Consider the following 20,569-nt stretch of genomic DNA (forward strand, 5'->3'; position numbering starts at 1 on the left):
AATTATCAGTATGTTATTCTGCCAAACACTGTTGTATCATGGTTTGTCCTCTATGGTTTTAGACTCATGTGGCGCTTACCCACTGCTAGTACCAGCCCTACTCGGCCCATACCCGTTATTGTTTTGAAACTGACTCTTAACCATCACCTGCAGCAAAAGTTAGAAGAATGTAAGAAGAGAAGCTCACCTTGAGGATCAATGTTCCTGGGTCTCTTTCTTCTTCTATAATGCCACTGTAGGTACTCTGCGTGAATTGTGGTTTAGCATCGCCGAATGCAAGAATCTCCACCTGTGCTGAAGCGGAGCGAGACACCACGCCTCCTAACGGAGAAGAATAATATCAGCATTACTTGATCAACAAAATGACTGATCAATATGTGAAAACCCATACTGTTCACATTTACCATCTCTGGCTGAGATGAACAACAGGAACTCCAAGGTTTGATGTGCTTCCAGTGGAATCATTTTCATCAGAGTGATTGCTCCGGTGTCTTCATCAATGGAGAAGTAGTCGTTTTGATTCCCAAAGTCGATAGAGTATTTGATCTGTCCATTGACACCGGCGTCTGGATCTTCTGCCTCAACCTTTGAATTATGTTAACGAGAAGTACGGAAAGAGAAATACAGATGTTTAAACTTTTTCTCAACTGTTTGTATCTAGTATCTAGATGTTTATATTTTTCAGTTTTTTTCAGACATTATATATTTATATTTATCACTCTACATGCCCTGCACACCCATATAAGCATTCAAGCATTTATTTATTTTAATTCATTTAACTAATAACTCAACTTTTCCACTGTGTTTTTAATAGTTTCTGTGCTATATTCTTTTAAGATGTGAATTTTGCACATAATTTCATACGACAGTGTACTGTGGTATGACAATAAAGACATCTTGAATCTTGAATCTTGAAGAAATAATAAAACTACAGATCTCTCAGAACATTTCAGTCAGGTTTGTGTTGACAGTTCGGATTAGTTACTGTTAAGTACTTCAAAATAAAAAATATAGGTATGAATCTCTGTGTGCTCTTATAATTTTATAAATGTTTGGACAATAAACGGACGTCTCACCTTCAGGAGAAACATCCCCTCTGTTTGGTTGGTGAAAACTTTGCTCCCATACTGGCTGCTGGTGAATTTAGGGCTGTTGTCGTTCTCATCCAGAAGAGTTAGATTTACATTGGCTGTGGCACTATGGTTGGGTGGGGTTGTCTCCCTGGCTTCAACCTTTATGACGGACAAGAGAATAATGTCTCAGGATGATATCTGACACAAAGTCCCTATAAGTGCTATAGCTGTAAACACCTACTGTACATTGCATGTCAGAAGATCCACCTCTACGACAACTGAGCTAAATCTACCCACTGATGAAGAAGGTTTTCTACATTTAAGGTGCTCTAAGCGATGTCAGATGTTTTTCTTAGGCTACAACATTCGTTGTCACGTAAAGCAAACATCTCCTCGCTGTCCACTAGCTGCCTGTCCCCTGAACACACTGTAAAAAAATGTGGTCTCTGTAGACAGCATAGGCAACAAAAACAAACTGCGTCAACCTGCACCACGAACCACAAACAACGTTCCAGCCAATAACCGACAAGAAGGAGCTGGGGGTGGGGGTTTTGGGGGGGGTCAATGTGTGGTGAGGGGACGGGATGAGGAGGAGAGGGAGGGGCGAGCTAGCCTCCGTTTTGTTTGACAGTACTCTAAAACGTCAACAAGAAGGACATCACCCAACATCGTTGGAGCACTTTTAAAGTTCTGAAAAAAGCTAGTAAGTAGCTTGCTTCTTACTATTCTTTTGGCGTAGTAGATAGCTACTATAGAAGTAGCTTGCATGCATGTTTATACCTTCTGCAGAGGAAATATTTGATCCAGCTCCTCCTTAAAGGCACCATTAAATGGTTTAAAATGAGACAAAAGACAGGGGGGGATTAGCAAGTGGGAACTATCTCAGTAAGGGAGTAACAGGCACAGCTGCTTTAAGCCAAACCCTATTATAAGTTGGACTTTACCTTAAAAATAAATGAATCTGTCTCAGATTCTGCATCACCTGAAACATGATGGTCACAGTCGTCTCTCTGTCCAGAGCTGTGGTGTTCCTCACTCTGATCGTCCCGTCAGTGTTGATGGAAAAAGGAGCAGATTCTGGAAGGATCCGCAGTGTTCCCACGAATCCTCCCTGACGGAGATTAATGATTAAGCAATCTGGTGTAGTGTAGCATTCAGGTTAAGGCCGTTTTATGGTTGTGCAGAGGCTCCACGCAGAGCTTTTGGTGTTTATACTTGTGCGCTGGTGTGTGTGTCGAGCTGGCATGTGTGTGTGGGCAGTGGGTGATAGAACGAGGGAGAAGTGAGAGAGTGATCTGATTAGCTTTAGAGACTATAGAGTCACAGTGAGAGAAACAAAGTGTCTCCCCCGTGCTTTCTGACCACGGTGGGACATCTGCAGCAGGAGAAGTTAACCCTCTCCTTGATTTCATGTTGTTTATGGAGAAGGGAGAACCAGGAAATGAGTCGGGGTGAAATGTAACACTACCAAGCCACGACAGAGCGACAAGTAATTACATGTTTCGAGAGGTGCACGTCAGGCTCAGAGGGGTCAGCAAGGGTACGCTGTCAATTCTACACACAACCATAAAACGGACTTTAGAGTCAGAGATTATTACTTTGTAAGAGGAACATATGATTTACATAGAGCAGGGGTCTTCAATTATTTTTAAGCCAAGGACCCCTTAACTGAAAGAGAGATGGAGCAGGGAGCCCCTGTTACATACTGTACAAAATGAAGTTGCATGTTAAGCTGGGCCTACAATAACTTGTAGGGCGGCCTTAAGCTTTTAAACATACCTTGTTTGCATAGAATGCTAAGCTATTCAAATAAGCTAGCCTAATAATTGTTTATTATTGCATTATTTTATAAGCCATGTCTTAATGTTAAACATACATGTGGCACACATCTGTGGATGGCCTTAGTGACTGTAGGCCAGTAAACAGAGTGAATTTATATTTGCTAACAGTATGTTGGATTTATGTTAAGACTTTTGAAAATACTTTCAAAAGTTAAAAATAGTTTGGAGGCCCCCCTGCATTTACTCTGAAGACACCCTAAGGGTCCCGGGGCCGGTGTTGAAGATCCCTGACTTTGAAAGCCCCTAAGAGGAAGTTTGACTATATTAAGTGAAGCAAAATGGCAATTTCTGTCGGTTTGATTATGAGCCTGACACTGTGTTCCTGTTGGCTGATTTCTTGTTGGGAAGGGGGGTTATTTTGTTTACTTTTGCAGTTAACAATCTGGAGCAAGTGACGTAGTGGATGCGGAAACCCTTGATAGCAGTTGCAAAAAGCAGTTGAGTTAACGTTAGCCATGCTAGCAGCTCTGCGAGGTTGTCCTCCTGCGATGTAGTCCCTTGGGCTAAATGCTAATCACAATGCTAACACGCGGATGCTAGGCAGGTGTAATATTTACAAAGTGTTCAGTTTTTGTTTATCATGAAACCATGCTAACCCTTGCACATTTGCACTACAGCGCATCTAAGGCTATCTGGAATGGGACTAGTTCTGTAGGTATTTAGTCACAAACTAAATTAAACTGAAAATATTTACTGTTGGTTGCAGATTTGTCACAAACCACAGCCTTCAGTGTTCCCAAGCTTTGTCGGGCAAATCATCCACACAACTGCCAACCTTAGATTTTATTTCTGGCTGTTCTTTTCATTTGCTTCTGAGGTGTATTATTCGCAAGATCTTATTTAGCTGTTTCTCACGATAACCTAGTTTGAGGAGTGTTTATTTAAAACAAATCAAATCCACCATGCTTATCAAAGTGTAATTTACCAGAGAAGAGACAGGTGATCTGCAGGCTGCATGCAACTCACCTCATCCCGGTCCGTGACCTCCAGGGTCAGGATGGACGCGCCGCTGGCCAGGTTCTCAGGGACGGCCACGTTGTAGCTCTCCTCACTGAACTCAGGCGGGTTGTTGTTCACGTCCTTCACCTTCACCACCACGGAGCCGTTCCCAACCAGGGAGGGAGTCCCTCCATCGGAGGCCTGAACCACGAGGCTGTACACCTTCACCTCGCTGTAGTCCAGAGGCTGGGCCAGCTGCAGAGTCCCGCTGGAAGAGTCCAACTCAAAAACAGGAGCATCTGATGAGGGATATTGGCTCAAAATACTGTAAGTAACACTCCCGTTTGCTCCTTCATCGGGGTCTACCGCCGATAACGTGAGCAAGCTCGTACCCACTGACGCCGTCTCTAAGACCTCACCCTGATACTCAGGATCTAAGAACTTGGGGACGTTGTCGTTGATGTCCGACACTCGGACCAGCAGGGAGGCTGTGGCCGACCTGGCTGGACGACCCTGGTCTTCAGCCACCATCTGCAGGCTGTACTCTGTCTTAGTCTCCCTGTCCAGTGGTCCAGTCACACTCACCATCCCAGACACAGGATGGACAGAGAACTTCCCCTCTCCTCCTCTCAGAGAGTATCTGATCTCCTGGTTGAAGCTGCTGTCTTTGTCTGTAGCGAGAACAACAGTCACATTGGACCCTACGTCTGCGTCCTCTGGGACTGATTCTGTGACAGAATCCGAGGTAAAAACAGGACTGTTGTCGTTGACGTCGGTGACTTGAACCTCCACGACTGCACTGTCGCTGCTGACTCCGTCAGAGATGGAGATCGTCACAGAGTAGTTGTGAGGAGCCTCATCGTAGTCCAGCTTCACTTTAGTGCTGAATTCACCACCGGAGGAGATGGCGAACTTGTCGGCTTCTGTATCAACTCGGAGAGTCACAGGAATCTCAGCATCTACCGCCATGAAGGCCACCTGGACACATACAGATGAAAAGGAACATGAACTGTGAATTTATGGAGAATCAGAAGTTCATTGACCCATTTTCTGAACAACAGTGAGTCCCTAATACAAATTGACTTTGACATTTTGAGATGGACAACTCAAGTAAAAACGTACCCTAAGAATGACAACTCCTGTTTCCTGCTCTTCTTCCACTGTGCCACGGTAGACTTTGTGTAAAAACTGAGGATTAGAGGCACCAGGAGCACGAATGTTAACCTGTGCTGAGGAGGAGCGGGACATGGTTCCCCCTAGAAGACAGGTGGAGAAGAATGACATAATGACATAAGTGTGATGAGTCTGTTGACAAAGTAAAATGACATCCCCTTCTTTATCACAATTTTATAGCTTCAGTTATGTATAGGTCTGGTATGAATACTGTACCAAGGCCTCAGCAGGCTTCAAACTAACTTCTAAATGTTTATACCTGCTACAAATGATTTACAATTTGATGCAATACAACTTTATGGTCAGCCACAGCTGAAATTATTTTTCCATCCCTGGGTAGCTCATATAAAAAGACGACATAGCCATACATACAAGCATACATACGTAAGACAAATAACGCCAAACAGAGCTGAATTAGCAGGACTTTCATGCATTTCTTTCACATCTACAGCAGTCCGATTCACTGTGTTCCCTCGAATGGAATCACTGCACATGGGTAGGCACTTGTGATGACATTATGAACATGTTTAGAGGCTAAAAACACGTTTTAAACTTGCCCCATTCAAGCCTGTTGGGTGCTATCTCTAGCAGGAGGATAACACGGTGTAGGCAGCACCAACTGGTTTCGTTTTTCTCTCTACTGACAGCGCTAAACATTTAAAAACAACAGAGCTACATGTTGGAATTGACTGGAATTGTCCTTTAAGAAGTACTGGAAACTCAGATCTACCGTCTCTGGCTGTTATGTAGAGAGGGAACTCCAACATCTTGTTCTCCACCAGGGGAATGATTTTAGCCAGCGTGATGTCTCCACTGTTTTCCTCAATTGAGAAGTATCCGTCGTTGTTGCCGAACTCGAGAGAGTATTTGATCCGCCCGTTCTGATCAGCATCTGGATCTTCTGCCTTAACCTTGAGTTCAATTACACACATCATCATCTTAACATCAAATCAATTAAAATGACATGACAACCAAAGAATGACAACAGTAAAAACTAAAATAATTAGATAACTTCATACAATCCAGCATAGTAAAGGATGGAGCAAAGGTAAGACACTTATCAGACTAATCAATAGACTGTGTAAAGAGTTTAGAAAAGACATGACTCATTAGGTTTGTTAAGTTGTAGATAGCAGGGTTCAGGGTGAGTTAAAGAAGGGTGTCATCAGCATGGCGGTGGAGGGCAGATGTAGCCCCACCCAATGTTTTGCAAAGAAAAAGAAAGGGACCTGAAATTGAACCTTGAGGAACTCCACATTTCATTTCTACTGCAGTGATGACACCTTTCTGATCTAAACAAGGGTGATTCTTTAAAATCAAAATAATACAAGCTGAACTAATTTCAGTATGATGTGAATTTAGAAATGTTACTCTCTGTTTACGTAAATCTATTTCTATCAGAGTATGATTTACAACTCAAATAGGAACCCCTTTAAATTGTGCATTTGAGGAACATGAGATTGAAATATGTGAGTTATGTAAAAAATGAAGTTATGAGGACTTAAGATGTATGAAAAACAAAATATGTTACAGCTGTTGACAGGATCATTGAGTTGATGAGAGCATTGACACAGTAACTGGCCTCTTACTTAACACTTGGGGGGGGGGTTGGAGCTTAAAATAATGTGGTGACAACATGGATAACCTGATTTAAATCAGATTCAGAACATGCTTGAGAAATATTTAACAGAACCTTTTACAGCCGAATGTTCCTTATTATTGTTATTATTATTATTACTGTTATTATTGTTATCTCTATACTGTCTTTTACTGTATTTCTTGCTAAAATGGATGCTGGAATTTCAATTTCCTGGCGGGAGTCATCCCAAAAGGATTAATAAAGAGAAGTCTAAGTCTGTTTTAACCCTCGTGTTGTCTTCCCGTTAACCATGAACTTGTCCTTCCAGGTCAAAATTGAAAATTAATTATTTTCTTGTGCTTTTCTGATGTTTTTGTCGCTTTTTCGGATTTATTTGTCACTTTTTCCAGCTTTTGGCGCTTTTTAAAAAAACCTGAACTGGTTTAGAAACAGGTTTTACACTTAATCTTGGAATTCAAGGTCAACAAACCTTATTTATATCATGTAATCCGTACGTTTTTAGTTTAAAAGGCAGAAATTATGAATTATTTTGACTAATAGTTAAGATCAGAGGATGTTAAGTGGATCTCAGACGGGTAGATGTCAAAGTTTAGTCTGCATACATCTTTTGAAACCATTAAAAAAAAAATTCAAATGCTATAAGATTAACCCTTGTGTTGTCTTCCCATCAACCATGAAAAAACATGGTCACTTTTTCCGACATTTTTGTCACTTTTTCAATGTTGTGGGTGCTTTTTTTTAATGTTTTTTTCCTACGTTTTTTGATAATTTTAATGTAACGCCAATTTTTGTGACAAAAAAATCAACAATTAACTGAAAACGGGTCAAATTTGACCCCAAGGACAACATGAGGGTTAAATAAAACACCCAATACATTCAGTGAAACTAATCATTAATGTTACCTGAAGAATGTGGAAACATGGAATCATCCATGTTATTTTGGGGCAATTTGGTTGAAAGAAATCCATTTTTCTGATATAACAGGTGGCAGGTAACAGGTAAGTTTGACCCGAGGACAGCACACGGGTTAATCACTCACCTGGACCAGAGACATTCCCACGGTTTGGTTTGCAAACACTTTCCCCTCGTACGTCTTGCTGGTGAACGCGGGACTGTTGTCATTCTCATCCAGAAGAGACACACTGACTTGCACCTCTGCAGCGTTGTTGGGTGGATCCGTCTCAGTCGCTTTGATCTTTTAATCATCAAAGGAACAGCAAAGGTTAAGGTTACAATGACATATGACACTGTCTAAATCCCCACGGTTTAAAAAATGGTATTAGCAAGATAACAGGACATTTCTGGTGTTAGTCAATATTAATTTTGGTCAAAGCATCCCATCAAAAGACCAAAACCTTCAGTAAATGTAGCAACTGAGTATTGTGTGTGTGTGTGTGTGTGTGTGTCAAAGCCTGATATATCTTCTTCCTCTGTGCCGTAGAGCTTTATTGTTGTTAAAAACACATCAGTGAGCCTTTCCAGACGTTCCTTCATCACCATAATCTCACACAAACACACACCCTGTAGTTTTTTCTGATTACAGTCCTGCTGCCACAAATACTCACTAGTGCGCCAGATGTTGATTAATCCGCCGCTGAAAATAGTACCCTACAAATGCTCTGTAAATGTAAAAATGTTAAAAAATAAAATAAAATCGACACTTTTGTCGCTTTTCCTGACGTTTTTCTCACTTTTTCCGATGTTTGTCGATTTTTTTCAAAGCTTTTTCTTCTGTTTTTTGTTTTTTTTGTGGCTTTTTTCCAACATTTTTGTCACTGTTTTGCCACGTTCTTTAGTCATTTTGTCTTCAAATGCTATAAAATTGAATAAAATACCCAAATTCAAAAGACAGTAGACAACTGATCATTTATTTTTACTTGTGAAGAGTGTTGTTCCTTTTACAGTTTGGTTGAAAAAAAAAATCCAAATTTCAGATTTAACTTTTTTCTGAACTTTTTGAAAGTGGGTCAAATGGAGGGTTAGATGAAACCCTGTTTTTGCGAGGTGTTTAAAAATGTTTATATCTTCAGAAGTAACCAAAAACATTTGTGGCTCACGATTAATCCGAAATCTAGTTTACCTGAAATGTGAATCTTTCCGTGGTCTCTCTGTCCAGAACGGTGGAGTTCTTCACTCGGACCGTCCCGTCAGCGCCGATAGAGAAAGGAGAAGATTCTGGAAAGATCTGCAAATCTCCCACAAATCCTCCCTGAGGAAAGAGCATAAATAACATCCCAGAGTCCTGGTCTAGACCTGCTCTTTATGGAAAGACCTGGGAGATAAATAACATCCCAGAGTCCTGGTCTAGACCTGCTCTTTATGGATAGACCTGGGAGATAAATAACATCCCAGAGTCCTGGTCTAGACCTGCTCTTTATGGAAAGACCTGGGAGATAAATAACATCCCAGAGTCCTGGTCTAGACCTGCTCTTTATGGAAAGACCTGGGAGATAAATAAATTCCCAGAGTCCTGGTCTAGACCTGCTCTTTATGGAAAGACCTGGGAGATAAATAACATCCCAGAGTCCGGTCTAGACCTGCTCTTTATGGAAAGACCTGGGAGATAAATAACATCCCAGAGTCCTGGACTAGACCTGCTCTTTATGGAAAGACCTGGAAGATAAATAACATCCCAGAGTCCTGGACTAGACCTGCTCTTTATGGAAAGACCTGGGAGATAAATAACATCCCAGAGTCCTGGTCAAGACCTGCTCTTTATGGAAAGACCTGGGAGATAAATAACATCCCAGAGTCCGGTCTAGACCTGCTCTTTATGGAAAGACCTGGGAGATAAATAACATCCCAGAGTCCTGGTCTAGACCTGCTCTTTATGGAAAGACCTGGGAGATAAATAACATCCCAGAGTCCTGGTCTAGACCCGCTCTTTATGGAAAGACCTGGGAGATAAATAACATCCCAGAGTCCTGGTCTAGACCCGCTCTTTATGGAAAGACCTGGGAGATAAATAACATCCCAGAGTCCGGTCTAGACCTGCTCTTTATGGAAAGACCTGGGAGATAAATAACATCCCAGAGTCCTGGTCTAGACCTGCTCTTTATGGAAAGACCTGGGAGATAAATAACATCCCAGAGTCCTGGTCTAGACCCGCTCTTTATGGAAAGACCTGGGAGATAAATAACATCCCAGAGTCCTGGTCTAGACCCGCTCTTTATGGAAAGACCTGGGAGATAAATAACATCCCAGAGTCCTGGTCTAGACCTGCTCTTTATGGAAAGACCTGGGAGATAAATAACATCCCAGAGTCCTGGTCTAGACCTGCTCTTTATGGAAAGACCTGGAAGATAAATAACATCCCAGAGTCCGGTCTAGACCTGCTCTTTAGGGAAAGACCTGGGAGATAAATAACATCCCAGAGTCCTGGACTAGACCTGCTCTTTATGGAAAGACCTGGGAGATAAATAACATCCCAGAGTCCTGGTCTAGACCTGCTCTTTATGGAAAGACCTGGGAGATAAATAACATCCCAGAGTCCTGGTCTAGACCTGCTCTTTATGGAAAGACCTGGGAGATAAATAACATCCCAGAGTCCTGGTCAAGACCTGCTCTTTATGGAAAGACCTGGGAGATAAATAACATCCCAGAGTCCTGGTCTAGACCTGCTCTTTATGGAAAGACCTGGGAGATAAATAACATCCCAGAGTCCTGGTCTAGACCCGCTCTTTATGGAAAGACCTGGGAGATAAATAACATCCCAGAGTCCTGGTCTAGACCCGCTCTTTATGGAAAGACCTGGGAGATAAATAACATCCCAGAGTCCTGGTCTAGACCGCTCTTTATGGAAAGACCTGGGAGATAAATAACATCCCAGAGTCCTGGTCTAGACCTGCTCTTTATGGAAAGACCTGGGAGATAAATAACATCCCAGAGTCCTGGTCTAGACCTGCTCTTTATGGAAAGACCTGGGAGATAAATAACATCCCAGAGTCCTGGTCTAGACCTGCTCTTTATGGAAAGACCTGGGAGATAAATAACATCCCAGAGTCCTGGTCTAGACCTGCTCTTTATGGAAAGACCTGGGAGATAAATAACATCCCAGAGTCCTGGTCTAGACCTGCTCTTTATGGAAAGACCTGGGAGATAAATAACTTCCCAGAGTCCTGGTCTAGACCTGCTCTTTATGGAAAGACCTGGGAGATAAATAACATCCCAGAGTCCTGGTCTAGACCTGCTCTTTATGGAAAGACCTGGGAGATAAATAAATAACATCCCAGAGTCCTGGTCTAGACCTGCTCTTTATGGAAAGACCTGGGAGATAAATAACACCCAGAGTCCTGGTCTAGACCTGCTCTTTATGGAAAGCCTGGGAGATAAATAACATCCCAGAGTCCTGGTCTAGACCTGCTCTTTATGGAAAGACCTGGGAGATAAATAACATCCCAGAGTCCTGGTCTAGACCTGCTCTTTATGGAAAGACCTGGGAGATAAATAACATCCCAGAGTCCTGGTCTAGACCTGCTCTTTATGGAAAGACCTGGGAGATAAATAACATCCCAGAGTCTGGTCTAGACTGCTCTTTATGGAAAGACCTGGGAGATAAATAACATCCCAGAGTCCGGTCTAGACCTGCTCTTTATGGAAGACCTGGGAGATACATAACATCCCAGAGTCCTGGTCTAGACCTGCTCTTTATGGAAAGACCTGGGAGATAAATAACATCCCAGAGTCCTGGTCTAGACCTGCTCTTTATGGAAAGACCTGGGAGATAAATAACATCCCAGAGTCCTGGTCTAGACCTGCTCTTTATGGAAAGACCTGGGAGATAAATAACATCCCAGAGTCCTGGTCTAGACCTGCTCTTTATGGAAAGACCTGGGAGATAAATAACATCCCAGAGTCCGGTCTAGACCTGCTCTTTATGGAAAGACCTGGGAGATAAATAACATCCCAGAGTCCGGTCTAGACCTGCTCTTTATGGAAAGACCTGGGAGATAGATAACATCCCAGAGTCCTGGTCTAGACCTGCTCTTTATGGAAAGACCTGGGAGATAAATAACATCCCAGAGTCCTGGTCTCGACCTGCTCTTTATGGAAAGACCTGGGAGATAAATAACATCCCAGAGTCCTGGTCTAGACCTGCTCTTTATGGAAAGACCTGGGAGATACATAACATCCCAGAGTCCGGTCTAGACCTGCTCTTAATGGAAAGACCTGGGAGATAAATAACATCCCAGAGTCCGGTCTAGACCTGCTCTTTATGGAAAGACCTGGGAGATAAATAACATCCCAGAGTCCTGGTCTAGACCTGCTCTTTATGGAAAGACCTGGGAGATGAATAACATCCCAGAGTCCTGGTCTAGACCGGCTCTTTATGGAAAGACCTGGGAGATAAATAACACCCCAGAGTCCGGTCTAGACCTGCTCTTTATGGAAAGACCTGGGAGATAAATAACATCCCAGAGTCCTGGTCTAGACCTGCTCTTTATGGAAAGACCTGGGAGATGAATAACATCCCAGAGTCCTGGTCTAGACCGGCTCTTTATGGAAAGACCTGGGAGATAAATAACATCCCGGAGTCCTGGTCTAGACCTGCTCTTTAGATGACTGTTGTTGTGATTTAGCGCTACATCAATAAAACTGAATTGAAATTGAAGTAAAAATCTACCTGGTCCATGTCGGTGACGACGGCTTTGAACAGAACCGCATCAACGGGAGAATTCTCCAGAAGTGTAACGGAGTAGTCGGACTGGTCAAACTCTGGAGGATTATCGTTCAGGTCCTCGACGGTGACCGACACCACCGCGTCCGCCGTCTTCAAACCGTCGTCGGTCTGAGTCGCCTGCACGCAGAAAACATAAGATAATCACTGACTAAAAGTTATACTATATATAAACTATTTGACTTGTCCTGTTAAAATCCAAAAGATGGCCATGCGTTGATGCGTTGTGTGACTGCATATTCTAAGTCTTTTATTTTACTATTCCTTTCTTTTGTCCGATGTTTTTCAATCGAGTATGCAGCCTCATCGCATTAATGCATGTTACTAACTCAACTTCTTCCCTTTCCGGAGTCTTGTGCTCTCTCGCCCATCTCTCTCTCTCTCTCTCTCTCTCTCTCTCTCTCTCTCGCCCCTCTCCTCTCATCTCTTCTGCAGGTGATTGGTTCTGGATCTGTGGGTGGAGTCACCTGCTGCCTCCATGTTCCTGCTCCACACCCTCTGATACAATTATCCATGTCTCTCTCTGTCTGTCTCTCTGTCTCTCTGTGTCTCTCTGTGTCTCTCTCTCTCGGTCTCTCTCTCTTCTCTCTCTCTCTCTCTCTTTCTCTCTCTCACCACCCAACCGGTTGAGGCAGATGCCCCCCCACCCTGAGCCATGGTTCTGCTCGAGGTTTCTGCCTCTTAAAGGAGTGTTTCCTTGCCTCGTGTCCTAGTGCTTGCTCTTGGTGAGTTTCTGCAATGAGATAGCTGTGTTGTGATTTGGCGATATACAGATAAAATTGAATTGAAAATTTGAATTGAATCCTGTTCAGCACATTGAATTGTATTTTGTTATGTTTTAAAAGGTGCTATATGAAATAAAGCTTGATTGATTAAATGGCTAAAAACTAATACAATGCTGGGACTGCTACTATAGCTACTAATTCATCACTATACTACTACTACTACTACTATACTACTTCTACCACTACTTCTACAACTACTACTACTACTACTACTACTACTACTACTAAACTATTATGCTGCTGTGTTTAGCCTGCTTTGAGTGTGGACACAGCCTTGAGTGGGTGGGATCCTTAATTGTTGTAGTGTTTTTGAGCCAGGGTCCTAGCTGCTTGCAAGTGAGCTTTTGGGGCTGCAAGTCCCCAAAAAATAAAACATGTCTGTTCAGGGAGAAGGATCTCTCCTTTGTAGATTTCCAGAAGTTCCTACCATTTTTACTTTTTGGGTGTTTTCTTATCTAAATCGAGGGTCTGAGGACAGAAGGTGTCGGATGCGGATTGTTAATCTAAAGGCAAGTGTGTGACTGGTGTTATTGGGTGGTGTAAACCGAGCTGGATCAACCCTCCTGTTGTCCTCGAGTCAAATATCCGTTAACAAAAAATGTCTATATCATAAGAATTACAAAAGAACGTTGAAAAAAATTTAGAAATGTTGAAAAAAAAAAAATATATATATTTAATTTTTTTAAACGCTGAAAAATTGACCAGCAAATTCAGAAAAATTGACAATAAAAACATTAAAAAAATTGGAAAAAGCAACAAAAAAATAGTTGACTAAAACATTAGTCAAAAAAGTGCAAAAAAATTGGAATAAAATTGACAAAAACATCTAGAAAAGTGTAGAAAGAAAACAACAAAATGTTGAAATTTCAACCGGAAAAACAGAAAGTTGCAGGTTGACGGGGGGTAATAAAGCGGCCCGTGACGTACCTTGATGCTGACGGAGATCACGCCGCTGCCCATCTCCTCTCGGTCCAAAGCAGTCAGCCACCGTCATGACTCCGCTGCTGGGGTCCATGTGGAAGTGTCCCCATATGGTCTGGGACCATACAAAAACACAGAGACAGAGATGGAAAAAACCCTTCCAGTACTCAAGTAGAAGTACATACACTTGGGTTAAAAGATATCTGGTAAAAGTGGAAGTATTGATTTAACGTCTTTACTCAAGTAAAGTAAAGAAAGTACAGGCTTGGAAAATTTACTTAAAGTATAAAAGTAAAAGTAGCCTTGAGAATGTCATGTTTTATAGTGCAAGCTAAGAAACCCACACAAAAATATCTGTTAATGCAACGATTAAATAAGGTAGTTTCTCTAAACTTCTGTTTTACAATAAGTGCAGTAGTACAACTAGGAGGAGACAAGTTATGATTAATATGAATATATATATATATATGAATCTTTCCTATTTTGCTCATGTTTATAAATCCTTGATCACGGATTGTATGAATCCTTTTCTCTCCGTGTGTCCACGATATTCTACGACACGACGACCTTTGTTCAAAACTGAGTAACGAGTGGTTTTAAAAATGTAAGAATCGAAAGTTACCGATATTAGTGTTAACATGTAAAGAGTAGAAAGTACCGAATTGTGTTAACATGTAAAGAGTAGAAAGTACCGACATTTAGTGTTAAAATGTAAGGAGTAGAAAGTACCGATATTAGTGTTAAAATGTAAGGAGTAGAAAGTACCGATATTAGTGTTAAAATGTAAGGAGTAGAAAGTACCGATATTAGTGTTAAAATGTAAGGAGTAGAAAGTACCGATATTAGTGTTAAAATGTAAGGAGTAGAAAGTACCGATATTAGTGTTAAAATGTAAGGAGTAGAAAGTACCGATATTAGTGTTAAAATGTAAGGAGTAGAAAGTACCGATATTAGTGTTAAAATGTAAGGAGTAGAAAGTACCGATATTAGTGTTAAAATGTAAGGAGTAGAAAGTACCGATATTAGTGTTAAAATGTAAGGAGTAGAAAGTACTGATATTAGTGTTAAAATGTAAGGAGTAGAAAGTACTGATATTAGTGTTAAAATGTAAGGAGTAGAAAGTACCGATATTAGTGTTAAAATGTAAGGAGTAGAAAGTACCGATATTAGTGTTAAAACGTAAGAGTAGAAAAAGTACCGATATTAGTGTTAAAATGTAAGGAGTAGAAGTAAAAAGTCGCCACAAAAATAAATAGTAAAGTAAAGAAAAACATCTGAAAAATCTACTTGATCTTCCCATCTCTGAACAAAGATAATATTAAATGTTATAGGATTTTTCCAGATAGATTTTGTCAGAAGTCTGAGCTGAATTTAAAATGTTGTTTTCCTGTTCTTTACCTGCACTAATGCTGTAGGTTAAAGTCACGTTGATCCCCACGTCTCCATCCTGAGCCTTTATCGCTCTGGCTCAACGGTCCGGAAAGGCCCTCCTGAAATTATAGGGTTAGACCAGGGTTAATATTCTGTTTCTGTAGATAAAACTTCAAAAGCATCATTCCTAGCCAAACTTTCTCCGGTTAAGATTAAGAAAACAAACAAAAAACCTAAAAATACGACATTGTAAGAGCTGAGGGATAGCCAATTTATCCATTCATTAATTAAGTCTAAGGAATTAATCAGAGCCTCGCACTTTTTACACACTGTGTGCATTTCTTTAGCACAAATACAGTGGCTGGATAAGTTTACACACCCATGCTAAACGTTGATTAGTGAGGAAAAACCCAACTTTTAAGGACACCAATTTTATTTGTGAATGGTAATGTTTCATGAATGAATAAATGTTCTTCCTTAAAATACAGGGGGGCATAAGTATACACCCCCCTATGTTAAAATACAGGGGGCATAAGTATACACCCCCTATGTTAAAATACAGGGGCATAAGTATACCCCCCTATGTTAAAATAAAGGGGGGGGTATACTTATGCCCCGTATTTTAACATAGGGGGTGTATACTTATGCCCCCTGTATTTTAACATAGGGGGGTGTATATTATGCCCTGTATTTTAACATAGGGGGGGTGTATACTTATGCCCCTGTTTTAACATAGGGGGGGTGTATACTTATGCCCCTGTATTTTTACATAGGGGGGTGTATACTTATGCCCCTGTATTTTAACATAGGGGGGTGTATACTTATGCCCCTGTATTTTAACATAGGGGGTGTATACTTATGCCCCTGTATTTTAACATAGGGGGGTGTATACTTATGCCCCCTGTATTTTAACATAGGGGGTGTATACTTATGCCCTGTATTTAACATAGGGGGGTGTATACTTATGCCCCGTTATTTTAAACAGGGGGGTGTATACTTATGCCCCCTGTATTTAACATAGGGGGGTGTATACTTTGCCCCTGTATTTTACAGAGGTGGGGGTATACTATTAGGCCCCTGTATTTTACATAGGGGGGTGTGATACTTATGCCCCCTGTATTTTAACATAGGGGGGGGTATACTTATGCCCCTGTATTTTAACATAGGGGGTGTATACTGATGCCCCCTGTATTTTAAACATAGGGGGGTGTATACTTATGCCCCTGTATTTAACATAGGGGGGGTATACTTATGCCCCCGTATTTTAACATAGGGGGGTGATACTATGCCCCTGTATTTTACATAGGGGGGTGTATACTTATGCCCCGTATTTTAACATAGGGGGGTGTATACTTATGCCCCCTGTATTTTAACATAGGGGGGGTATACTTATGCCCCTGTATTTTAACATAGGGGGGGTATACTTATGCCCCTGTATTTTAACATAGGGGGGTGTATACTATGCCCCTGTATTTTAACATAGGGGGGTGTATACTTATGCCCCTTTATTTTACACAGGGGGGTGTATATTATGCCCCCGTTTTTAACATAGGGGGGGTGTATACTTATGCCCCTGATTTTAACATAGGTGGTGGTATACTTATGCCCCTTATTTTAACATAGGGGGGTGTATACTTATGCCCCCTGTATTTTAACATAGGGGGGGGGTATACTTATGCCCCGTATTTTAACATAGGGGGGTGTATACTTATGCCCCCTGTATTTTAACATAGGGGGGGTGTATACTTATGCCCCCTGTATTTCAACATAGGGGGGTGTATACTTATGCCCCCTGTATTTTAACATAGGGGGGTGTATACTTATGCCCCCTGTATTTAACATAGGGGGGTGTATACTTATTCCCCCTGTGTTTTAACATAGGGGGGTGTATACTTATGCCCCTGTATTTTAACATAGGGGGTGTATACTTATGCCCCTGTATTTTAACATAGGGGGTGTATACTTATGCCCCTGTATTTAACATAGGGGGTGTATACTTATGCCCCTGTATTTTAACATAGGGGGCTGTATACTTATGCCCCCTGTATTTTACATAGGGGGCTGTATACTTATGCCCCTGTATTTTAACATAGGGGGTGTATACTTATGCCCCCTGTATTTTAACATAGGGGGGTGTATACTTATGCCCCTGTATTTTAACATAGGGGGGTGTATACTTATGCCCCCTGTATTTTAACATAGGGGGTGTATACTTATGCCCCTGTATATTAACATAGGGGGGTGTATACTTATGCCCCCCTGTATTTAACATAGGGGGGGTGCATACTTATGCCCCCTGTATTTTAACATAGGGGGGTGTATACTTATGCCCCCTGTATTTTAACATAGGGGGTGTATACTTATGCCCCTGTATTTTAACATAGGGGGTGTATACTTATGCCCCCTGTATTTTAACATAGGGGGGTGTATACTTATGCCCCCTGTATTTTAACATAGGGGGTGTGATACTTATGCCCCTGTATTTTAACATAGGGGGGTGTATACTTATGCCCCTGTATTTTAACATAGGGGGGTGTATACTTATGCCCCCTGTATTTTAACATAGGGGGGTGTATACTTATGCCCCTGTATTTCTAATAGGGGGGTGTCTACTTATGCCCCCTGTATTTTAACATAGGGGGGTGTATACTTATGCCCCTGTATTTTAACATAGGGGGGTGTATACTTATGCCCCTGTATTTTAACATAGGGGGGTGTATACTTATGCCCCCTGTATTTTAACATAGGGGTGTATACTTATGCCCCTGTATTTTAACATAGGGGTGTGTATACTTGCCCCCTGTATTTTAACATAGGGGGGTGTCTACTTATGCCCCCTGTATTTTAACATAGGGGGGGTGTATACTTATGCCCCCTGTATTTTAACATAGGGGGGTGTATACTTATGCCCCTGTATTTTAACATAGGGGGGTGTATACTTATGCCCCCTGTATTTAACATAGGGGGGTGTATACTTATGCCCCCTGTATTTTAACATAGGGGGGTGTATACTTATGCCCCTGTATTTTAACATAGGGGGTGTATACTTATGCCCCTGTATTTTAACATAGGGGCTGTATACTTATGCCCCTGTATTTTAACATAGGGGGTGTATACTTATGCCCCCTGTATTTTAACATAGGGGGTGTATACTTATGCCCCCTGTATTTTAACATAGGGGGGTGTATACTTATGCCCCCTGTATTTTATTTTATTATTTATTTTTACTTATTTTAAGGAAGAACATTTTTATTTTTTTTATTTTACCTAATTTTTTAATTAAGGCATTTAGATAAATTTCCAAAACGTGATTTTTTATTCCTCTTTTTAGTCAACTTAAGCATGGGTATGTAAACTTATGAGCACAACTGTATGATATTCCCCACCACAGTTTATATTTCCTATGTCGGATCGAAACCAAGGCCAGAAGCCATTGGAATTTCTGTCTTTTTCCAAAATGTGTAAGGCATGTCACTCTGTTCTCAACGCGACAGGCCAAATTTCTGTGAATGATTATTTTTCACATTTTTTTAATTTCATCCTCACGATGCTCATGAAAGAGTGGTTTGTCAACCAGCGGCATGAGTTTACAGTTGACATAGGTCTCAACCAGGCCTTAAAAGACATTTCCAAGAAAGCAGAGTTTTGTTGTATTTGGGTGATTGATTTGATACCATTTGTCATCTAAATATAAGTAGAAGAAGAAAGCAATTGACAAAAAGAGGTCAAAAGTAGTTCTGAGGTATGACTGAGATATGATGGACAGAACCAATCTGCAAATGACCGCTGTATTAATATCAACTTAAGATGTAGTGGACACATAGCACTGGGAACACATGAATGAAGATGAATCGCTCAAATTTAGCTGCAAAGGACGACATTGTCACACAATACGGGGTTGAACCCACAGCCCTGATATGAGAGGGGCGTGACCAGGCTACAGCACGTTCCCAATATCAAACCACCAATTTTTCAGATGAAAACCTGCAGACAAACACTGTAAAGAACAATACCAAGTGTAGGGTGTTATGTGAGATGAAGGAGGACCCAAAAGCAGGGGATGGCAGGCGGGGCAGTTGAGGTTTCAAAAAAAAGGGTTTATCGTGGCAACAACAGAGTCCAAGCAAAAATACCGAAACGAGGATCCAGGGAACAACAAACCGGAGCACTAGGGCTGGGAAAACTCACGGGGGAAAGTAGCACACGGGAGGGCATACACCAGGGAGGACATGAGAGGGAGAACCACGCAGGAAGACTCTGACAGGACAAACTGGCAAGACAAAAGGATCGGACAAAAGACGTGGGAAGCGCGGACATCAGATACACAAGGTGATTAGGTTAGGAGGTGACAAGAGGGCAAGGGAATCAGGTGGAAAACATCGGGTGATCACAAGAGCGGCGGACACAGGAAGTAACACTAGACAAAAAAACTTCAAAATAAAGGCAGGAAACGGAACATGCAGACACTCGGGGAACACGGGATAGGACCAACAACACTGGGACACAAACCCAAGGGGGGCCAAAAGGGAAAAATAATCCAAAACAAAACCCCTAACCACAACATAGGGGAGTGCTTGCAGATGTTGACAGACGTGTACAAATTTAAGATTAAATCTGGGAACGTATACCAACCCACCCCATGTATGTGAAAGACTCAGTCATGGTCTTGTGTCTTTTGTGTGATAGAAACTGAGTCAGACTTCTGAATATGACCACACATTAAATTGTAGTAAAACATTGCAATAATCGATGAAACTTGATGCAACCGTGGCATATTATGGTTTTCATCTTCTTTTCCTCCTTCTTCCGTTCCCCCCTTTTCTCTCTTTCCTCAGCCTGAAACATAGAAGACAAGTAGTTAGCTTAGCACATAGTTACTTAGCACATTCAGGCCTGAGGAGATACAGTGTACACATCTTACAGTAAATCAATGTAATATTGGTTCATTTTTGTATCATAACTTGTATATTTATGTATACTTACGGTTGATAGGGCTCATCAGACGAGGTACAGGATGGAACTGGTGTTGGGGAAGCTGAAGGATCCAAGCGTTCTCCTACAGGAACAGTCTGGCCATTTGGTGGAGGAGATGGTGGAGGATTAGGTGGACAGGTGGGGGGGACGGAGGAAGACGGGCCAGCAGGAGAATCTGTTACATTGGTAACAAACATCCCTCTCTTCCTCATGTC

The 20,569-nt window shown here is 41.7% G+C and overlaps 1 protein-coding gene across 1 annotated transcript in view; it reads right to left on the reverse strand.

Moving 5' to 3' along the window:
* Nucleotides 1-14,059, reverse strand: part of LOC116707398 (protein dachsous) — a gene marked incomplete at its 3' end in the record, with an annotated part of 31,173 nt that extends 17,114 nt beyond the window's left edge. The window contains 11 exon segments of the mRNA XM_032544717.1: nt 188-321; nt 405-585; nt 1,077-1,232; nt 2,056-2,184; nt 3,881-4,831; nt 4,976-5,109; nt 5,757-5,937; nt 7,666-7,821; nt 8,707-8,835; nt 12,250-12,423; nt 14,016-14,059. Coding sequence (XP_032400608.1) covers nt 188-321; nt 405-585; nt 1,077-1,232; nt 2,056-2,184; nt 3,881-4,831; nt 4,976-5,109; nt 5,757-5,937; nt 7,666-7,821; nt 8,707-8,835; nt 12,250-12,423; nt 14,016-14,048 — 2,358 coding nt within the window.
* Between the last annotated feature and the right edge of the window lie 6,510 nt (nt 14,060-20,569).

This window comes from Etheostoma spectabile, chromosome 19 (assembly GCF_008692095.1).
Source record: "Etheostoma spectabile isolate EspeVRDwgs_2016 chromosome 19, UIUC_Espe_1.0, whole genome shotgun sequence".
Taxonomy (NCBI): domain Eukaryota; kingdom Metazoa; phylum Chordata; class Actinopteri; order Perciformes; family Percidae; genus Etheostoma; species Etheostoma spectabile.